Below are 16,818 nucleotides of genomic sequence, written 5' to 3'. Positions count from 1 at the left end.
AAAACAGTCAATACTTTGAAAACACAACACAATAAAAATCCCACTAAAGTGCAAATCACCAACCACAGTTATCTGTTCATGCTGGGCTGCGTCAATCTTAAAAGTTAAGGTTAACCATGATGGAACGCGGTTCAGATGCAGGGACCAGATTCTTCACCAGTGAAAAGTTTACCCTCTGACTTAGTCTTTTTTCTAGTGGAATTTTCTCGTTGGCAGGGCAGGCTGCTGTTGGCTGCAGTGAGGAAAACAAGCAAGTGGAATCTGACCAGCAGCACGACAATGGCAGCTCCGTTTCAGCGGTGGTCCTATGGTAGCATCTGTGGGGATTTTTTAAATGAAAAAGTTCAGAAAAAGTTTCTACGTGCACACTTTTGCAATCTTGAGGGGGAGAGAGTACATGCTAACAGCAGACACGGGTCCAGGACCTATTGAGCACCATTTGGATAGTTAGGACTAAATCTCTCAGAAACCACCAGCAGGGACCAGAGTAAATCCAATTGGAACTGGTCAGCTGGCCTCTTTGTTTCCGGCTTCTTGCAGCTTTTGTTTTCCTATAGCTTAACAGGAGGCTAGGCAACTAGCCCTTGGAGTCCTGTCTTCTCTCTTGGGTTCAGGTGAGACAGTCCTTGGGGGTTCTCTCCATGCATAAAACAGCAGGCTCAGTCCTTCTTTTGAGTTCCAGTCTTTGGGTTCAGCAGGTGCAGTCTTCTGTCTGTTTTCCACAGGTTCAGCAGTGTTCTGCGGAAGGTAGCCAGGGGTGCCACTTTTATGTCTGGCACTAGCTTGTGGGTGAGGGGGTGACTCCCTAACCATTAAGAAAAAAGTTTCCAAAGGCAACCCTACCCTCTTTAAAATCATGTGCACAGTTCTCCTGCTACTCCAGTTGAACCAAATGCACATCAACTCTGCCCTTTACCATTTGCACACAGGTTTTAGAGGAAGAAGGGCAAGTAAGAGGTGTCCCCTCAAAGGCTGAGTTCTTATCCTTTTCTTCTGAACTAAAAAAAGATTGCTGATAAACCTTCTGAGTTGGTTTTCTAGGATGTATAGGAGTTCTGTACTCCCTAGTCTGCACCCACATGCTATCTGAAATACTTGGGAGCCTGAGGTTTTTCCCATCCTGAAGTCTTCCGGCATCCCTAGTCTTCAGAGTATGACAATAATTCTCCCTCTGTTAATCCCATCCTCCTTAACTTCTGATTTGGTAACTGTGCTCTTTCTGTTGACCTTGCTGATGGTGGTTCCTTTTAGAGTTTTCATCTTGTTCTTCTTTGGTCTTGAGTACATATCATCTTTGCTGTTATTGCCACTACTCTCAAGATTTCATTCTTGATCTACAGGATGCATAATACTTTCTATTACAGACTTTGACTTTGTGCTGGTATGAACATTTCTCCTGTGCGCATATTGAGGCTTCATAGAGTGGCTAGGAGTCTTGCTATGCTCTTTGCTTGTTGAGGAATGTATCCATCCCCGATTTTTCATTGGTTAATTTATGAGGAAGCCTTTGCAGTGCTTAAAAGTAGCACCAACTGAACAGGCACCGAATAACTGGAGATCGGCCACATACCACTGGCCAACAGAGGTCTCCAATTTAGTCCAACACTGCAGGTCCTGACTATCAACATTTTACAGCCACATCTTGGCATTTCACAACGACAATCAGAATTAAGATGATATTAACAAAGTCTATAGCAGCAGATCTCGCCACCACTTTAACCTATCCCTGCTCAGGACCATAAACTTTAAACAAAATATCTCGGAATGGACAACCCAGTACAGTAACCAGCTAAGTAGACGGTGAACATAAATACAAAAAAGGGATCTGCAAAGCTGCCCAAAGCTGCCAGCTTCCTAAAAACCATAAACTCTACACTTTATCCATCACATTCCTAAGTGCTGGGTCCCATAACACTATAATCGCACTTCCGTGGTCCATCGCATATAAGATGAAAACACTTTCCACACAGGCTCCTAAGAAAGGCAACACACATCCATTGAAACATCCTATATGGTGTTGTGTGCTACCGATGAAGGCAATTGCTTTGGCACCCCTCATAGGTGTAGTAAGTGATACATGAATGTTACAATACAATAATTTCCTGGGGGTTGGCCCAAAATACCTGCAGACTGCCCTGCTCTGCCAAACTGACACATGGCAGAATCTTTCTTTCCTTAGTTAGATCTAGGGACACACTCCTGAGGTGTGCCTAATATAATGAGCAACTTCCTCTGTAAAACCAGTTTTGGGACGGGTTTTCCCCCCACTGGGATCGTTGCCACTCGGGCTACTTAGACAATGGCAGGAGCTGTACGTTACATCTGCCTATGAAAGGTCTGACCCTTTGAAGCTTGTACAGTTGGTGGCCACATCACCCAGGCCATCCTGTCAGGATGAGGCCACACATCCTCACAGCAAGGACCCTTTTGTTCCCTTTGCTGGGAGCAACTCACACCTCCCAGCAGGCTGTCAAGTGACACTTGGGAATTTGCTCAGAAAGGACTTCTCGAAGCTTTAGGCAGGAAAATGCCAACTTTCTAAAAGTAACATTTTCAAAATGGTAATTTAAAAACTGACTTTGCCATTAGATTGGGTTTTAAATTCATATTAATTTGAGTCCTTGGATCATGAGTCTAGCTATTTCCAAACCGAATTTATACATTATAATGTGTTATAATGTAACCCAATTCTTTTCTATGGGAGAGCCAGCCTTGCCATAGTGAAAAACAACTTTGGAGATTTTTCACTGCTAGGACATGTAAAACTTAAGAACACATGTCCAACTCTTTAAATACCATGAAACCTGCCCTATGGACAATTAGGACCTACATTAAGTGTGACTCATAGGCATTAACAAGGAAGGTTTATGTCTGGCAAGGGGTTTCTTTTGCCAGGCTGTTTTAAAATTGCCATACTAGTCTTCAGTGTTAAACCTAGTTATGTTTCCACTTTGTCACTGTAGTGGTGGCACAATCTGTGCTGATGTTCACTAGTGGCATTTAACTCACCGGTCCTGAGTACACAGAGTACTAGATACTCGGAACATAAAGGTAAACTAAATATGATAATCGGATATTAGCCAATTGCAGATATACTTTAAGGGTCAGAACACATACACGGGGCCCTGGACGTTCACTCCCCAGTGTTCATAGTCTGTAAACTAGCACCAAGTCAAGAAACAAGAAAAAAATTGGGGGCAAAAAGTGGGGGTTATTCTGCAAAAATGTTTTTCCACTGCCTTTAATTTTTTATTAAGGTGAAACACCTTTGACTGCTCTACACCAAAAATGATGGGGTCATAGTTATGTGTATTTTGTCTCTCACATATACATGCAAAGATAGTGGACAAATTGTTGAGTACGTTTCTATCTGGGCAATTCAAGAATGAATTGACCTAACCCATTATCATGCTGTCCTCGCCCGTATTTGTGAGCTCAATATTTTTTCTTAGATTCCCTGAGCAGCCAGAAAATAAACATACCCCCCACTTTGAACTAAAGCTCTGATGGCACCAAGTAAGCAAAGCAAGTGAGCCCAACTCACCCTAAAAGAGCTCCAATGTATTTTACATCCAATTCTCTCTCCATTCATCCTTTCACCCTTCCACCTATCCGCTGACATCCAATATTTAATCTTTAAATTCTGTCATCAATAATTCTTTCATCCATCATTCAGTCTTTCCCCATACCATCCATCCACTGAGCCATCAATACATCCGCTGTGCCATACATCAATCAACTTTGCCATCCATCCACTCTTCTAGCCATCTGTCCATTTATCATCCAATCTGCCATTTATCCATCTTGTCTGCCCCCATCTGTCCATCCATCCACCCAGCCACCCAGCCACTCTTCTATCCATCCATCCTCTGCCATCTATCCACTTTGCCATCCATCATCTACTCTGCAGTCCATCCACTCTGCCATCTTTCTATCTATCTATCTATCTATATATCTATCTATCTATCTATCTATCTATCTATCTATCTATCTATCTATCTATCTATCTATCTATCTATCTATCTATCTATCTATCTATCTATCTATCTATCTATCTATCTATCTATCTATCTATCTATCTATCTATTCATCCACACGTCCTCTCTACCATCCTGGCATCCAGTCATCCATCCATGCACCCATCCTGCCATCCATCATCATCCATCAGTCCACTCTGTCAACCATTCACTCATCATTTCACTAACTGATCTAGTCATCCGTCCCTTTACTCTGCCATCTACTGATTCAGTCATCCATTCACCCGTTTATCAATCTACCGACTCGTTCATCTACCCACTCATACATCCATCCTTCCTTCGTTCCTTTTTCACCCTTCTTTCTCCTAAATATTCCTTCAGTCTTTCCCGGTTTTATTTACCCCTCTATCATTTATCTCTGCTCCTTTTTGCCCTTCTTTTGACACTTTATTCCTGTATTGCGTTGATTATGAATTTTTGTAAGCCGAGTTGAAGACAAAGGAGCATAAAGAGCCCCAACTCTGCTGTAGCTGCTAAAGCATTGGATTCACAACGCTTCTGGCCCAGTGACCTTTGCTCTTTCTAGCCTACATGAAGAGGGTCTTTGATATTTTTTGTTCCCTGCAAACTTTAATTTTCATTATTATTAGGGAATGACATTTCAGGATTATCTTGTTTCCATTATTTCAACTATGGCAGCAGCATCACAGGTTTAGTAATTCTCCTATTGTTGGATCTTAACCCAGTTCTTCTCTGATCTGTAAGCCCAGCAAAATACAACTTTTATATATGTCCCCACAAATTAATTTTTATTCTAGTCTCGGCTGTGTTCTTAGTAAACGTACGCTAATTGTGTGTTCTGCTCAGTCTCATTAGCACTTGAATGTGGACGTTAAGCTTTCTTAAGCCAGACCTAAGATTGAAATGTATACATCATTTGAAAAGTAGTGTAAAAATTGCACACACAGTTGACATTTTCTTGGACTGGATTTCTTGTAATAGTGCCCTACAACTTCCACATTTTAGGAATTGGACTTTAGAATGTCCAGACACCCCTCTCCCCACCACCCCACCAAGTTGACTCCAACACTATTGGCTGTACTGAGTTAGACCTGAAGTTTCTGCCAAACAAATCTCCTTATCCGAGGTACAGTGATCTGTATCCCAGAGTGACATAATTGATCAAACCTCTATCTGGTAGACATTACACTTTGCAGAAGAAGGGTTACAATATGATTGAAGTAGTGGGAGACATGGCGTCCTCAGCAGCATCTACAGGGTGTTGTCTTTTTTCAGTCAACCACAAAAAAGAGGGACTAAATGATCTCCTATTTTTTGTACTATTTTTATTCGCTCAAAAACACCAAATTTCATGTTTAGGTTTCAGTGGCAGCTGCTTTGGCATTAAAGTGGCGGGCGACGCATGGGGGGGGGCAGTGTCGGAGGGGCAGCATTGGGGGGCAGTACTGCCCCAGGGTCCCCTACGCAATTCACTCATTCCATATCTGAAGCAAAGCATCTACTGCCAAAGTCATGGGGTCCGGCCTCCAACTGTAATACCAACCTACCTAAAAAGTCAGTCAACTGGCAAACAGATGTATCTGAAACGGGCCCCACAAACTCTGTAACTTCCCGAAGTACACTGAATTCAGCTTCCAGTCACTGGAATCCCGTGAATATTTTGAATTTCAATCTGCTCTCATGTTTTGATGACCTGGAAATAACTCCGCTTTCAGAAAAATCTTCTGGCCCCAACAGAAATACTAAATCTTTTTGGCTAGATCTGCCAGTTGTTTTGATCTTGCTCCCCTAGATGATTGATATAAGAGACTGCTGTGAAATAGTTTATTAGGATTAAAACAATACTGTTCTCTAGAGTCCCTGAAGCTCATCAAAGCGTTCAGGCCTGCCAACATCTCCAGGCAATTTATATGTAAGGAGAGTTCCTCCCTGGACCACTTCTCCCCCACTTTCTATCTCTCCCAGCCCTGCACCACAACCAAAGCTGCATGCATCCAACTCTATCCTAAACTCAGGTACAGTTCAAAAAATTGCCTTACCATTCCAGCTGTCCAGATTGCCCAACCTCCATTGGAGGTCCTAGCGAGCCTCCTGGGACAGAGGAACTGTGTCCTGCATACCAAAAACCTTTCCTCAAACCCAAGGCTTTCAGTCTCTGAAGAGCCCAGTAATGCTCCGGACCTGGGGAAACCACTTGGATGGAGGAAGACAAAAGACCAACCACTCTTGCCTGGCCTCTGACTCTTTATGTCTTTTGATAGAACATAAGCTACCTCCTTCCTGATCTTTGTTAATTTCTTCTGAGGGAGACGCAGTTGTGTCTTGAAGGTATCTACCTGAACCCCAGAAATTCGAAACTCTTTGTATTAACCATAACTGACTTCTCCACATTGATAATGAACCCTAATTCTTCTAAGAGATTTATTGACCACTTCATGTGCTTCAACAATCTCCCTGATCTTGAGACATCAATACATGTCGTCTAGGTAAATCAATTAACGTACTCCTCTCCTTCGCAAGGAGGCAACTACTGGACGCGGTACTTGGTAAAGCACCAAGGGGCTGATGAGAGACCAAAGGGAAAATAAAACCATTGATACAGAGCACCTTTCCAACTGAATCGTAAATACTTTTGATAATCTGGATCCATAGGAACCGTGAAGTAGGTGTCTTTGAGATCCAACTTCCCAAGCCAGTTCATTTCCTGCAAAATGTCTCTCAAAAGATGGATAGCTTACTTCTTGAACGGCCTGTTAGACCTAGCATCCTTGGCGTGGTTTCCCCTGACTTTTTGCCTCTACCTCATGTATTTTTGACACTGTGCTGGATTTCGTTTTTGCTGGTTTAGATGCTTTGGGCACTTTACCACTGCTGATCAGTGCCAAAGTGCAAGTTCTCCCTGTGTAAATTGTTATCGTAATTGGTTATCCATGATTGGCTTATTTGTTTTACCAATAGGTCCCCAGTAAAGTGCACTGAGTGTGCCAGGGCTGGTAATTCAAATGCTACTAGTGGGCTTGCAGCACTGATTGTGCCACCCACATGAATAGTGCTGAAAAGAGGTCTCAGGCCTGCCACGCAGTGCCTGTGCGCAGTTTGTTAACTGCCATGTCGACCTGGCCAGTGCGCCCACTTGCCAGGCCTTACCCTTCCCTTTTCTTGCACATTGGACACCCCTATGGTAGGCCCAAAGTACCACCCTGGTCAGGGTGCAGAGTATGTGTAAGGTAGGACATGTACTAGTGTGGGTAACCTGTCCTGATAGTGAAATATAGCCAATTTCGTTTTTCACTATTGAAAGGCTATCTTGCCCATATGACAGAATGGGGAATGCTGTGTAACATGTTTACCTGCATATCTTCCCATAGGAGCAAGATCGAAATTTGAAATCTGGTATCCCTGAACTCAGAATTTAATAACGCATCTTTTAGGAAGGATGTTTTTTAAATTCTGTGTTTGAAAATAGCACTTTTAGAAAGTGGCTATTTTCTTGTTTAACCTTTCTGTGTGCCTCTGGAGATACCCAGAAAGGGACCATCTCACCGGGATAGCCAGGACGGGTTCCCCAGCGGTCTACAGCGCCGGGACGCCCCGTTGCTGGGGTAGCTGTGCGCTTTACAAGTCTACAACATTTACATTTACACATTTACATCTGCCTGTTTGTGGATTGACTGTCTAGTTTGAGAGTGACGGGCTGGGGTGGCTTCAGGAGGCTGAACGAGTCAGCACTAGGCTGAATAGACCTATCTGCATTTGGAGTGGTGGGAGGAGTAGCACCTGGGCCTGAATAGGGCTGTGCCTGCCTTCCACAATGCTAGCTCCACCTCCTGTGGTGTGTCTGATGGCCCTGGCCCACACTCCCAAAGGAAGATGTGCACTGGCAGAGTGCCCCCAGAACTGGTTTGGACTGGGTCCAGGACCCCTCACACATAGAGAACAAAGACTTTTGGGGTATAAATATGAGGGTTGAAACCCCTGAAAGTTGGACTACTTCGTGATGAAGAGGAATCCCTGCCAAAGAAGATCAGCTGAAGAGACTGAGGAGAAGTACTTCCCTTGCTGTGTGTCTGTGGTTGGCCTGCAGTTTGCTGTTTCTACTGAGGAGAGGGCTTTGCTGTGTGCTGTGTCCCCCTGCTTGGAGAAGGACTTTGCTGTGTGCTGTGTCCATCTGAAGATAAGTCTCCAAGGGCCTGAGAAGAGCGGCACAAAAGGACTTCACACCCAGCTTCCCTGAACTTCCTTGCTGGGAGTTCCAGTCTGCCAGGAGGGCCTGTAACAGTGTGTGAGGCCTTTTTGCTGTTGGGAGCTGGAAGCGCGACGCAACGAGAGAGAAGCGTGATGCTGCCACAGCAGCCGCTCCCACATCATCGAGGAAGTGTGTTGCCGCTGTCGCATCACCGGAGAAGCGTGCCACCACCACAAAGGGTGCTGTCGCATCACCGGAGAAGCATGTCGCAAGGTGGTCGCATCGCTGAGGAAGCGCTCTGCCGCTGATAGCCACCGCAACACCGGAGAAGCGTGTCGCCGTCACTGAGGGTGTCGTCGCATCACCGGAGAAGCGTGTCGCAGTGCCTGTTGCAGCTCAGAAAACCACCAAGCTCGCCGCACGGCCGTTGGGCGTGCACGCATTGCCTCCACATTGTCGCATCGCACTGTATTGTCGCAACGCATCGAGGCACCATCTTGTCGCATCAGAACCGGAGCGCAGGAAGAATCGACGTATCGTCTTCTCTGCACCCCTTTTGCTTTCTTTTGCGTTACGCATCCCAGGTACTTTGAGCCTAAAGTATCGCATTTATCATCTACAAGTTTATTTTTGCAACAACCTTTTTAAAGACATTCTACTGAGTTTCTGTATGTTGTATTTTTGTCGTTTTGGCCTTGTTTAGTTTAAATAAAGATATTTTATCTTTCTAAACTGGTGTGGTGTCCATTTGTGGTGTTTTCACTGTGGCACTGTGAGTGTAGGTACAAATACTTTCCACATTGCCTTTGGGATAAGCCTGTCTGCTCGTGCCAAGCTACCAAGGGGGTGAGCAGGGGTTATCTAAAGTGTGTATCCCCATTACCCAGACTAGAAGCAAGGGTCCCTATTTGGTCAAAGGTATCTACCTCTGCCAACTAGAGACCCCCATTTCTAACACATGTAAACCAGAAACCTGTTCACAGCCTTCAAATTTAGCATTGAACGACTGACTCTACTCACGAAACCCTTTCCTGTTTTGGTAACTTTGCAAAACACTGCCTTGAGCAACATTTGCCCCACCTCTGAATCTACCAGAGCTGGTTCTTCTTGATATAGGGATAACTCCCTTGGTCGACTCACCTGGTAAGTTACTTGGCAAAAATCTATTTTGAAACCTCACACGGTCTGTAGCACTCAAGAATCCTTTGTTATGGTTGACCATACCTTAGCGAAATTACATAAACATCCCTCTACCTTTAAATGGGAAGAACCAATTGGAAGGGAGACTCTAAACTTGGTCTCCAGATCCCTGCTATCTGACCCTGTTGCCTTGAGAGCGACGGGCAAGTCCTTTCTGTGGGAAAAAACTGTTACCACTGAAACGTCTCCTGTAACCTCGCTGGTCATGATGGTAGTGCTGGGACCTTTGTTATCTGTGGCTGGCAGCCAGTGCCCTCCTGTCAGCCCTTCCAAAAATTCTAGTGCTGAATATGTGCCTCATATTGCTTTGTGCCTTACTGAAGGTTGAAAAAGGTCGAAGCATACTTTCATATTTTCTTAATAAAACTCTCCCCGAAGAGTAGACCTTTTGATCACCTTGCATCCACTTTATTCTCATTAGAAGAACTCTTCTTCTCTCAGAAATTAATCCAGCATTAGCATTGCCAAGCAGGCATAAGGCACGCTGGCTCAAGCCATGGAGAAGCTCCTCATCCACAGGCACGTCCTTAAAGAAAGCCTCCTCAGCCATATCTAATAATTTTTACCAGTGGACCCAGGGTGTCTAATACTTTATCTTGACACTGCTTAAAGCAGCGTTCAAGCCTCTTTCTAGGATCTCTCACGGTCTTAAGTCAAAGTTCGGAGTCATTCCAGATTTGTTTTCCAATAATGGCCTGGGACACTCTGCCCTCATTAAGTTCCACGTCTCCTTATCTAGATGTTTGTGATGTCCTTTATCAAGCATTGGATTCACAAAGTCCACCACTCCGACCCTCTAGGGTGTGTAATGCAGGTGGGATTGAACATCTCCACACCAGAGGGGTCCTTTATAGCATTTGAAGTAGTAGGCTGGTCTAGGTCCTCATCGAGTAAATCATTGTCCAATGTCTCAAGACGATCAAACACACATTCATCTACCTCTTCTCCAATTTCCATCCCAAATAAATATACCTCTTCATCAGTTACAAAACAGGTATTTTTTGTGCCATGAAGGCCACTCATTGTTTTCGTGCCATGAAGGACACCCATGCTAATCGTCCCCAAATGGCTGCTCTTTCTAATTGTGAAGCTATGGACACCCTGGTCATCTGGCTACCCAAAGACCGTTCTTGTTCTTTAGTAGGCTCACAGAATGCATTTCTCTGGTGAGGTACTTGGTCTTTAAGCCCTTACCATCCCTCCTAATTAAAGGGGTTATCTCCTCTGATAGTGTCAAGAATTCCTCCTGAACTTGTGAATCCCTTCTCCTTTTGCTGAGCAAGGGTTCTACCGCCTCCTTCAGGGAAGATTTAAATTCCCTCTCACAGTACCTTTTAAACGTATCCTCATTGAGGGAAAGGTCAGAAGTACCCTGCATCTCATTCTCTGACATTCCGACCCAGTTGAAAAAACATAATTCAAGGGGATTTTCAATTAAGATTAACCTGACCTTGTCGGGTAAACAAAACAATCAAGGGATTTCTACAAGATATTATCTTGTCTCTTTAAATGTTGCTTGTAAGCTCCTTTTTGTTTTTTTATTTAAAACAGTAGTAATATAAGAGGAGAAAAGGCTGACAGTAAGGTTTTCCCTTGTATCAGACCGTGCCAGCTCACACTCCGTGCGTTGCCATATCAATGTTCTACGCGATGAGTGTCTCGCCAAAAAAAGGCCTACGCCCAAAGAAGCATGGCTGCTCTCCCATTTCTATTTTTAATCGTAAACTCTGGTACATGTTATGTCAGAATCGTTGCCCTGTCTTTAGAGCACATCCCTCTGTATCCGCTTTGCCTCACCATTCAACCGGCAGGTTGCAGCTATTTAAACCGGACTGCTGGGACGGGGTACTGGAGGTTCCGGCTATTTAAATCGGACTGCTGGGAGGAGTACCCGAGACTTGTTTCAAGATTATTTAAAGGCCAGAATGATGGGCCGCTACGAATCCAGAAAGGCATGAAAAAAACAATAATAAACGATAACCCAACCAGAAATTGGAAGGGGACGAAAAACAACTCTACATCACTTATACATAACTGCAGAGGAGCAACGAATAAAAAAGGAAGAGATCTAGTTGTCATGGAGTTATTTACGGTTACGAACATTCTCGGTTGGAATTTATTATTTATTAAACAAAAAAAAGAAAGGTAAAAAAAGGGGAATAAAAAAGTAATGTATTAATTAGAACATTGCAATGAAAATTGTTTAAAGGGCTGCATGTTAGGGCAGCAATAAAAGGTTACTGCATAATGGTAGCCTCCGGTCTAGTAATGAAATCAGTTGGATCTTTCCAAGCAGTGTTGAAGTTTGAAGGTTATCATTGTTAAGCTACAGGTTCTCGACATTTGCAGACTGCCCTTTTCATAATGCATTATTGTATACACTCGCCCACATCTTGTCGACCCTATTTTGATTTGTTGACATGGTTCTACACATCACTTAAGCTTCAAGGTGCTTACATCATGTACGCCGAACAGCAGTTAAAAAGGTCAATTATGGCATTTAACTCTGACAGCAGTGTGGCACGCTTGGACCTGCAAATTTAAGGTTCAAAGAGATCTGCACACAGGCTTACACACGCATTCTCCGACTCACGTCAGAAAGTGATTGAAACTATATATTTACAGTTAACAGAATTTCATTGCTTTGGATCCAAAAATGATAGCATATTTTACGGGACGTCAGATTCGTAGTTTAGGCACATACGAGACCTTTACACAGTTAATCAGAATACATTGATTTAGAAATAAAACTATATACTTAACATTAGGCTTTTATAAAAAAGTAACTAAAAAATGAGGATGCACAAAGTTTCAGAGAATGCTGCGGGAAACTGTGGATCCTCCTATTGCTTTCATCTCATTGTCCTGTTAATGTAGGTAAGCTAAGCACACTTGTATAATTAATTTGACCCTAATTGAGTATTGTGACAATGGTAAATATCACAGCACTTTTATAAATGAGCTCTGTTACAAGGTGGAAGCACCAACTTCCCATCTTCACATTATTTTGATATATTTGATTTAGTTTTTAAATAGCACCAACTCAGTCCATGACAGGGTGTTTGAGAGCTTCACAAAGAATATAGATACAGCAGAAAGGTGACTTAGGATTGCTGATGGCCTTGCAGAAGTCTCCTAAATTAGGAACCTGCTGACCACCATAGACAGACCCCAAATCTAACTTACCTACATTATATGAAATGGATTCTAAGAAATGTTTTCATTCTGTGGTTGGGTCTGAAACCTGATTGGCAAGTACCTAAAATATGGTTTTGTCTTCAATTAGTTGGGAGGACACAAATATTTCAAATAGGCTGTTCAATTATAGTAGGCTGGCAATTGGCCTGAGGTTTTCTGTTTTGGTGGGATCACGTTTACGTTCTGTATGAGAGAACTTACACAACTAATTTAGAGAGTTCGGGCCTGACTGTTCCCATGGGGTATACGGGCAAGACTGATTTGCATGTTGGATTTAGGCCCAGATCTCTGCACTGGAACGAATGTTTGACATTGATCAGCATTCGGTCTATCAATTGTTCTTTTTGCATTTGCTTAGACTTCAACCGCAACACTTCACAGCTGGTTCGAGGTTTAGAAGCAGAAATGAATGTCGCAATGCTCTGGCCCTGAGTAAGACGTCACATGTATTTAGGTAACTCTCCGATCAGAAGACTTGTTCAGATCTATCCATGCCAGTTTCTGAACCAACCTTATCAGTGCCTTTAAAACCTGCAATCTTGGGGGCAGCTGTTGGGGAAGAAATTGACCTCTGGCGAAGCAGTAATAACTTGGGGCGTTGGTGGGGCAGGCTTACACCTACTGGAAGTACTGACCTATGGAGTGATTCAGAGTTTATTGGCGTTACTAGGAGGGAACACCTGTACTAGTTGTGGAGAAACCTAGTAGACGAAGACGACTGGATCATACAAAAGCACTTGCTTGTAAAATGTCTAGAAGCTGAGAAGAGGACAAGTGGTAGACAGCTGAAGGAGTATTAGCCAACCAGTGTGAAGAATTCATCTTGTGTGTTTGCATAGGAACGTTGTACCACTGTGCTGACATCACAGGAGCCATTTCTGACAGAAATATATTACACGATTACAACAAGAAAGAACATTCTGCACACATTTGCATTGATAACCCACAGAGTTGGACTGGAAAATAAAATAGGGCCAGGCACCAAAATAAAACTTGTCGCCATTGGTGAATTAGGTAGCTAAAAAAGTGGTCCATGTTTGCAAATTGGGACAGTTTTGAAGTTGTAAAGACACGATGTAAAAGTGTTTTGCAAGATATTGAAGACTGCATGGACTTGAGCTTGTTGCAGGCAATGTTTGTTTTATTGAAATCAACAGTATAAACCGACCCTACAGACCATAAAAGAGGCCCACAAACAGTAACAAAAACAAAAAAACAGACCGCCCACACACTGACCTGACCTGACAGACCGCGCTCTTGCCTGATTGACTTATAGCCCAGTCCGACACTAATAGGCCGTTAGCAAGGATGTACTCTCTTGTGTCCTATCATCCTGTGGGTCTTGAGCTCTTACATCAATCATGCCCTTCTGCCTGTGGTTGCTGTTTAATGGCAGATATGTTTCATTTTCTTCAAACGAACGTTATTTTTATCCCCCCTTATTATTTCCAATCTGGTTTGAATGGATTTCTTGAATTTTATTACATTTGTCATTGTTCTTATTAAACATTTATCTTCAATAGGATACAGACAGTTCGATTCTAAGTATCAGTTTTACTCGCACCTCCCAAATTCTCTGAGCATGAAGGGAGATTACTAGCCGCTCAGGTGAAGGCTGTGGCTTCTGTTCCAGAGAGCCTGCGGTGGACAATTGTTTGCCCAGGAACTCTGTTTAGCCACTAACTCTGAACTTAGAGCACTTTCTGAGAAAAGTAGTTCAGCAGTCCTTATTCAGCATTGGATATTTTATCAAATTGTTTTTTGTGCATTTAATCCTATCTGCCAAGTTTTCAGATTGCCTATGTGTGACATTTCAATGGTTTTAGTTAGGTATAGGTGATATTCTGCTGCCAAATGTGTGACACGGTGAGCAAAATTTGTTTGCTACTTAACCTAATGTAGCTCATTGTACAAAAGTGGTTTACAGAAACAGCCTGGCCCCCTCTGTGTTGGTTGGCATGAATGCTACCTGATCTCTTTAGGAAAACTTTTCAGAGTGGCTGTGGAGGACAAGGCAAACTTTCCTGCATGTATAAGAAACATGCAGTCAACAATAGGCTGGCCACTTGACCAGTATTTTTACAGCCTGGCTAGTATTTTTTATGTTAATACAGGTTAAAATAAATGGGGAAATCATCATAAATCAGTATTTTTTGCTCTATGAAATATACACCTGGTCCTAGAGCAATAGATATAAGATTGAAACCCTGCAACAGTGTTTTATGTTGTCTAAACGTTTTCTAAGTTAGTTTTAAAGCACATCAACCAGTCAAAAGTGCTATTTTCAAAAAATAAATCTGGAGATCTAATTACAGCACAAAGGGTTAGATAGGACGTGAGCAGGGTAAGCCGTGAGTAAGAGTAAACAAGCTGGGCCTAGGCTCAGATAACCCCTCTTCGACCCTGACCCAGCTCACACTCTGGCCTCCTGCGGCACACACAGCAGAGACCATTCAGTGTTGGGCGGCAGTGCTGCACTGACACTAAAGCTGCAGCACCTTTAGCCAATAATGTGAGACATTGCTTTAGAGATGCAGGGATAGGCAGTGGTGGTGGCACTTGGCGAGGGTGTTTATTTCATGCTGGGGTATGGACAATCATTTGTGAATTGGAAATTTAATGACCAGTCCTGGTATCTTTACCCTGTTTTTATATACGTATCGTCACACATCCATGTATTATATTATTACCTATTGTGTTATAATTCAATGTATGAAAGCAGAAGCATGCATTGTAGGCAGTTCCCTTTTTAAACGGCCCTCTTGTTAGGCATACTTGCCTAAAAAGTGAATAATTCAATAATGGCATTAACAGCTTATAGCTGCTCTGTGTTGGCATAGAGGTCACGTTACTGTATGTCGATGGTGAAGAAGTGTGAGTGAAGGGAATTCGTATTTCTCCGTGACAAAGACTTGGGGTGATAGTCACTACCTCATGATCGTTCTGTTCCATCTTTGGGGGGAGGGGGTGAAGATCTCTTCCGTGAAATGTCCGAGCATGCGCCGTTGCAGCAGAGGGAGGCGTGCTCGGCTGCAACATGCTTAACTGCATCTTTCCCATCTCACTATACAGTAGCACTGCACAAAGGGCCACTGACCGTTTTTCTGACCCCTGACCAGAGGATTACCCCGAACAACTTTCTAGCACAGCCCAACTCAATGAAAGGACCAACTGTGATGAGTTAAAGCAAGAGTATCGATTTGCAAAGGAGATCACTGGAGATATCTGTGATTGGACGTGTTGGTTGTGCTCTGAATGGATGTTCTTAAGTGCCCTATAAATGTCACGCGTTCTTCCCTGTTTCTACTTATAAGGTGAAGGTGTACTAATTGTCCATTGACTAACCTGTCTCCCAATTATGTTTTGGGGACTTATGTACCATGGCATAGATTGAGCCCTCAGTTGTACTGAGAAAGATGTACGCTTTAAAGGAGTCAAAATCCAAATATCAGCCCCTGTTCAACATCTTGGAGCTTATCGGCTTAGTTTCTGTTACTTCCATGTCGAGTGTTAGATGTCTGTAGGTGTCTCATTGACTTTACTCCCAGCATACTTCTCTGTTCTGCTGTATGCTATATAACTTCACCGTTATTACTATACTGTCTCCTTGCTGCCCTTGTACACAAAATGCTCTTTCTTTTGTGGTATGTTTCTTCTATGTTGTGAAGCGTCTGATGTTCAGTGCAGTTTAATGTATTGGCTCGTTGAGTTGGCATGTGAGACATTTACTCTCTCAATTTTAAACTTAAACCTTTACACCATACAAGGCACTACAGAAAGCCCATTTAATTTAACAAAACATGGAAAGACTTTTGTGGCTATACTTTATCATGGCAGAGTTTTTTCATTGCTCTTTAAATACACCGTTTTCGTAAGAAACTGATATACCAGGTTGCATTTATTGCATATTATCCTTCTATCTGTCTATTTGCATATATAAAAGCTTTTTGATTGCATTTGTCTTCATAGCCTCAATTCTGAATTAAGTCTTGATAGTGTGGCATTTCAGTGACATTTTCCTTTTTTAAATATAGGTTCAAGGCAGAAGGCCAGATATGGAAGATTTAGACATTTATGCCACTTCCCGGGAGCAGCGATTTCGCATGTTTGCATCTTATGAATATGAAGGCCAGCTATACATGACACCACGCGATTTCCTTGAATCCGTCACAACTGACGAACCCAGAAGTAAGAACTTATTTATTGTAGATTGTATATTTTCAAACAAATAGCAAG

General features: G+C 43.0%; 1 protein-coding gene across 7 annotated transcripts in view; it reads left to right on the top strand.

Moving 5' to 3' along the window:
- Positions 1 to 16,818, top strand: part of MICU3 (mitochondrial calcium uptake 3) — a 547,440-nt gene that overhangs the window by 116,545 nt on the left and 414,077 nt on the right. For all 7 annotated transcript variants that reach the window (XM_085642029.1, XM_085642031.1, XM_085642030.1 and 4 more), the window contains exon 2: positions 16,617 to 16,770. In XM_085642029.1, the coding sequence (XP_085498155.1) occupies positions 16,617 to 16,770 (154 nt within the window). The remainder of the gene's footprint in view (positions 1 to 16,616; positions 16,771 to 16,818) is intronic.

This window comes from Triturus cristatus, chromosome 2_2 (assembly GCF_964204655.1).
Source record: "Triturus cristatus chromosome 2_2, aTriCri1.1, whole genome shotgun sequence".
Taxonomy (NCBI): domain Eukaryota; kingdom Metazoa; phylum Chordata; class Amphibia; order Caudata; family Salamandridae; genus Triturus; species Triturus cristatus.
The sequence above is the reverse complement of the archived record's forward strand: the minus strand, read 5'-3'. Positions and strand labels throughout refer to the sequence as shown.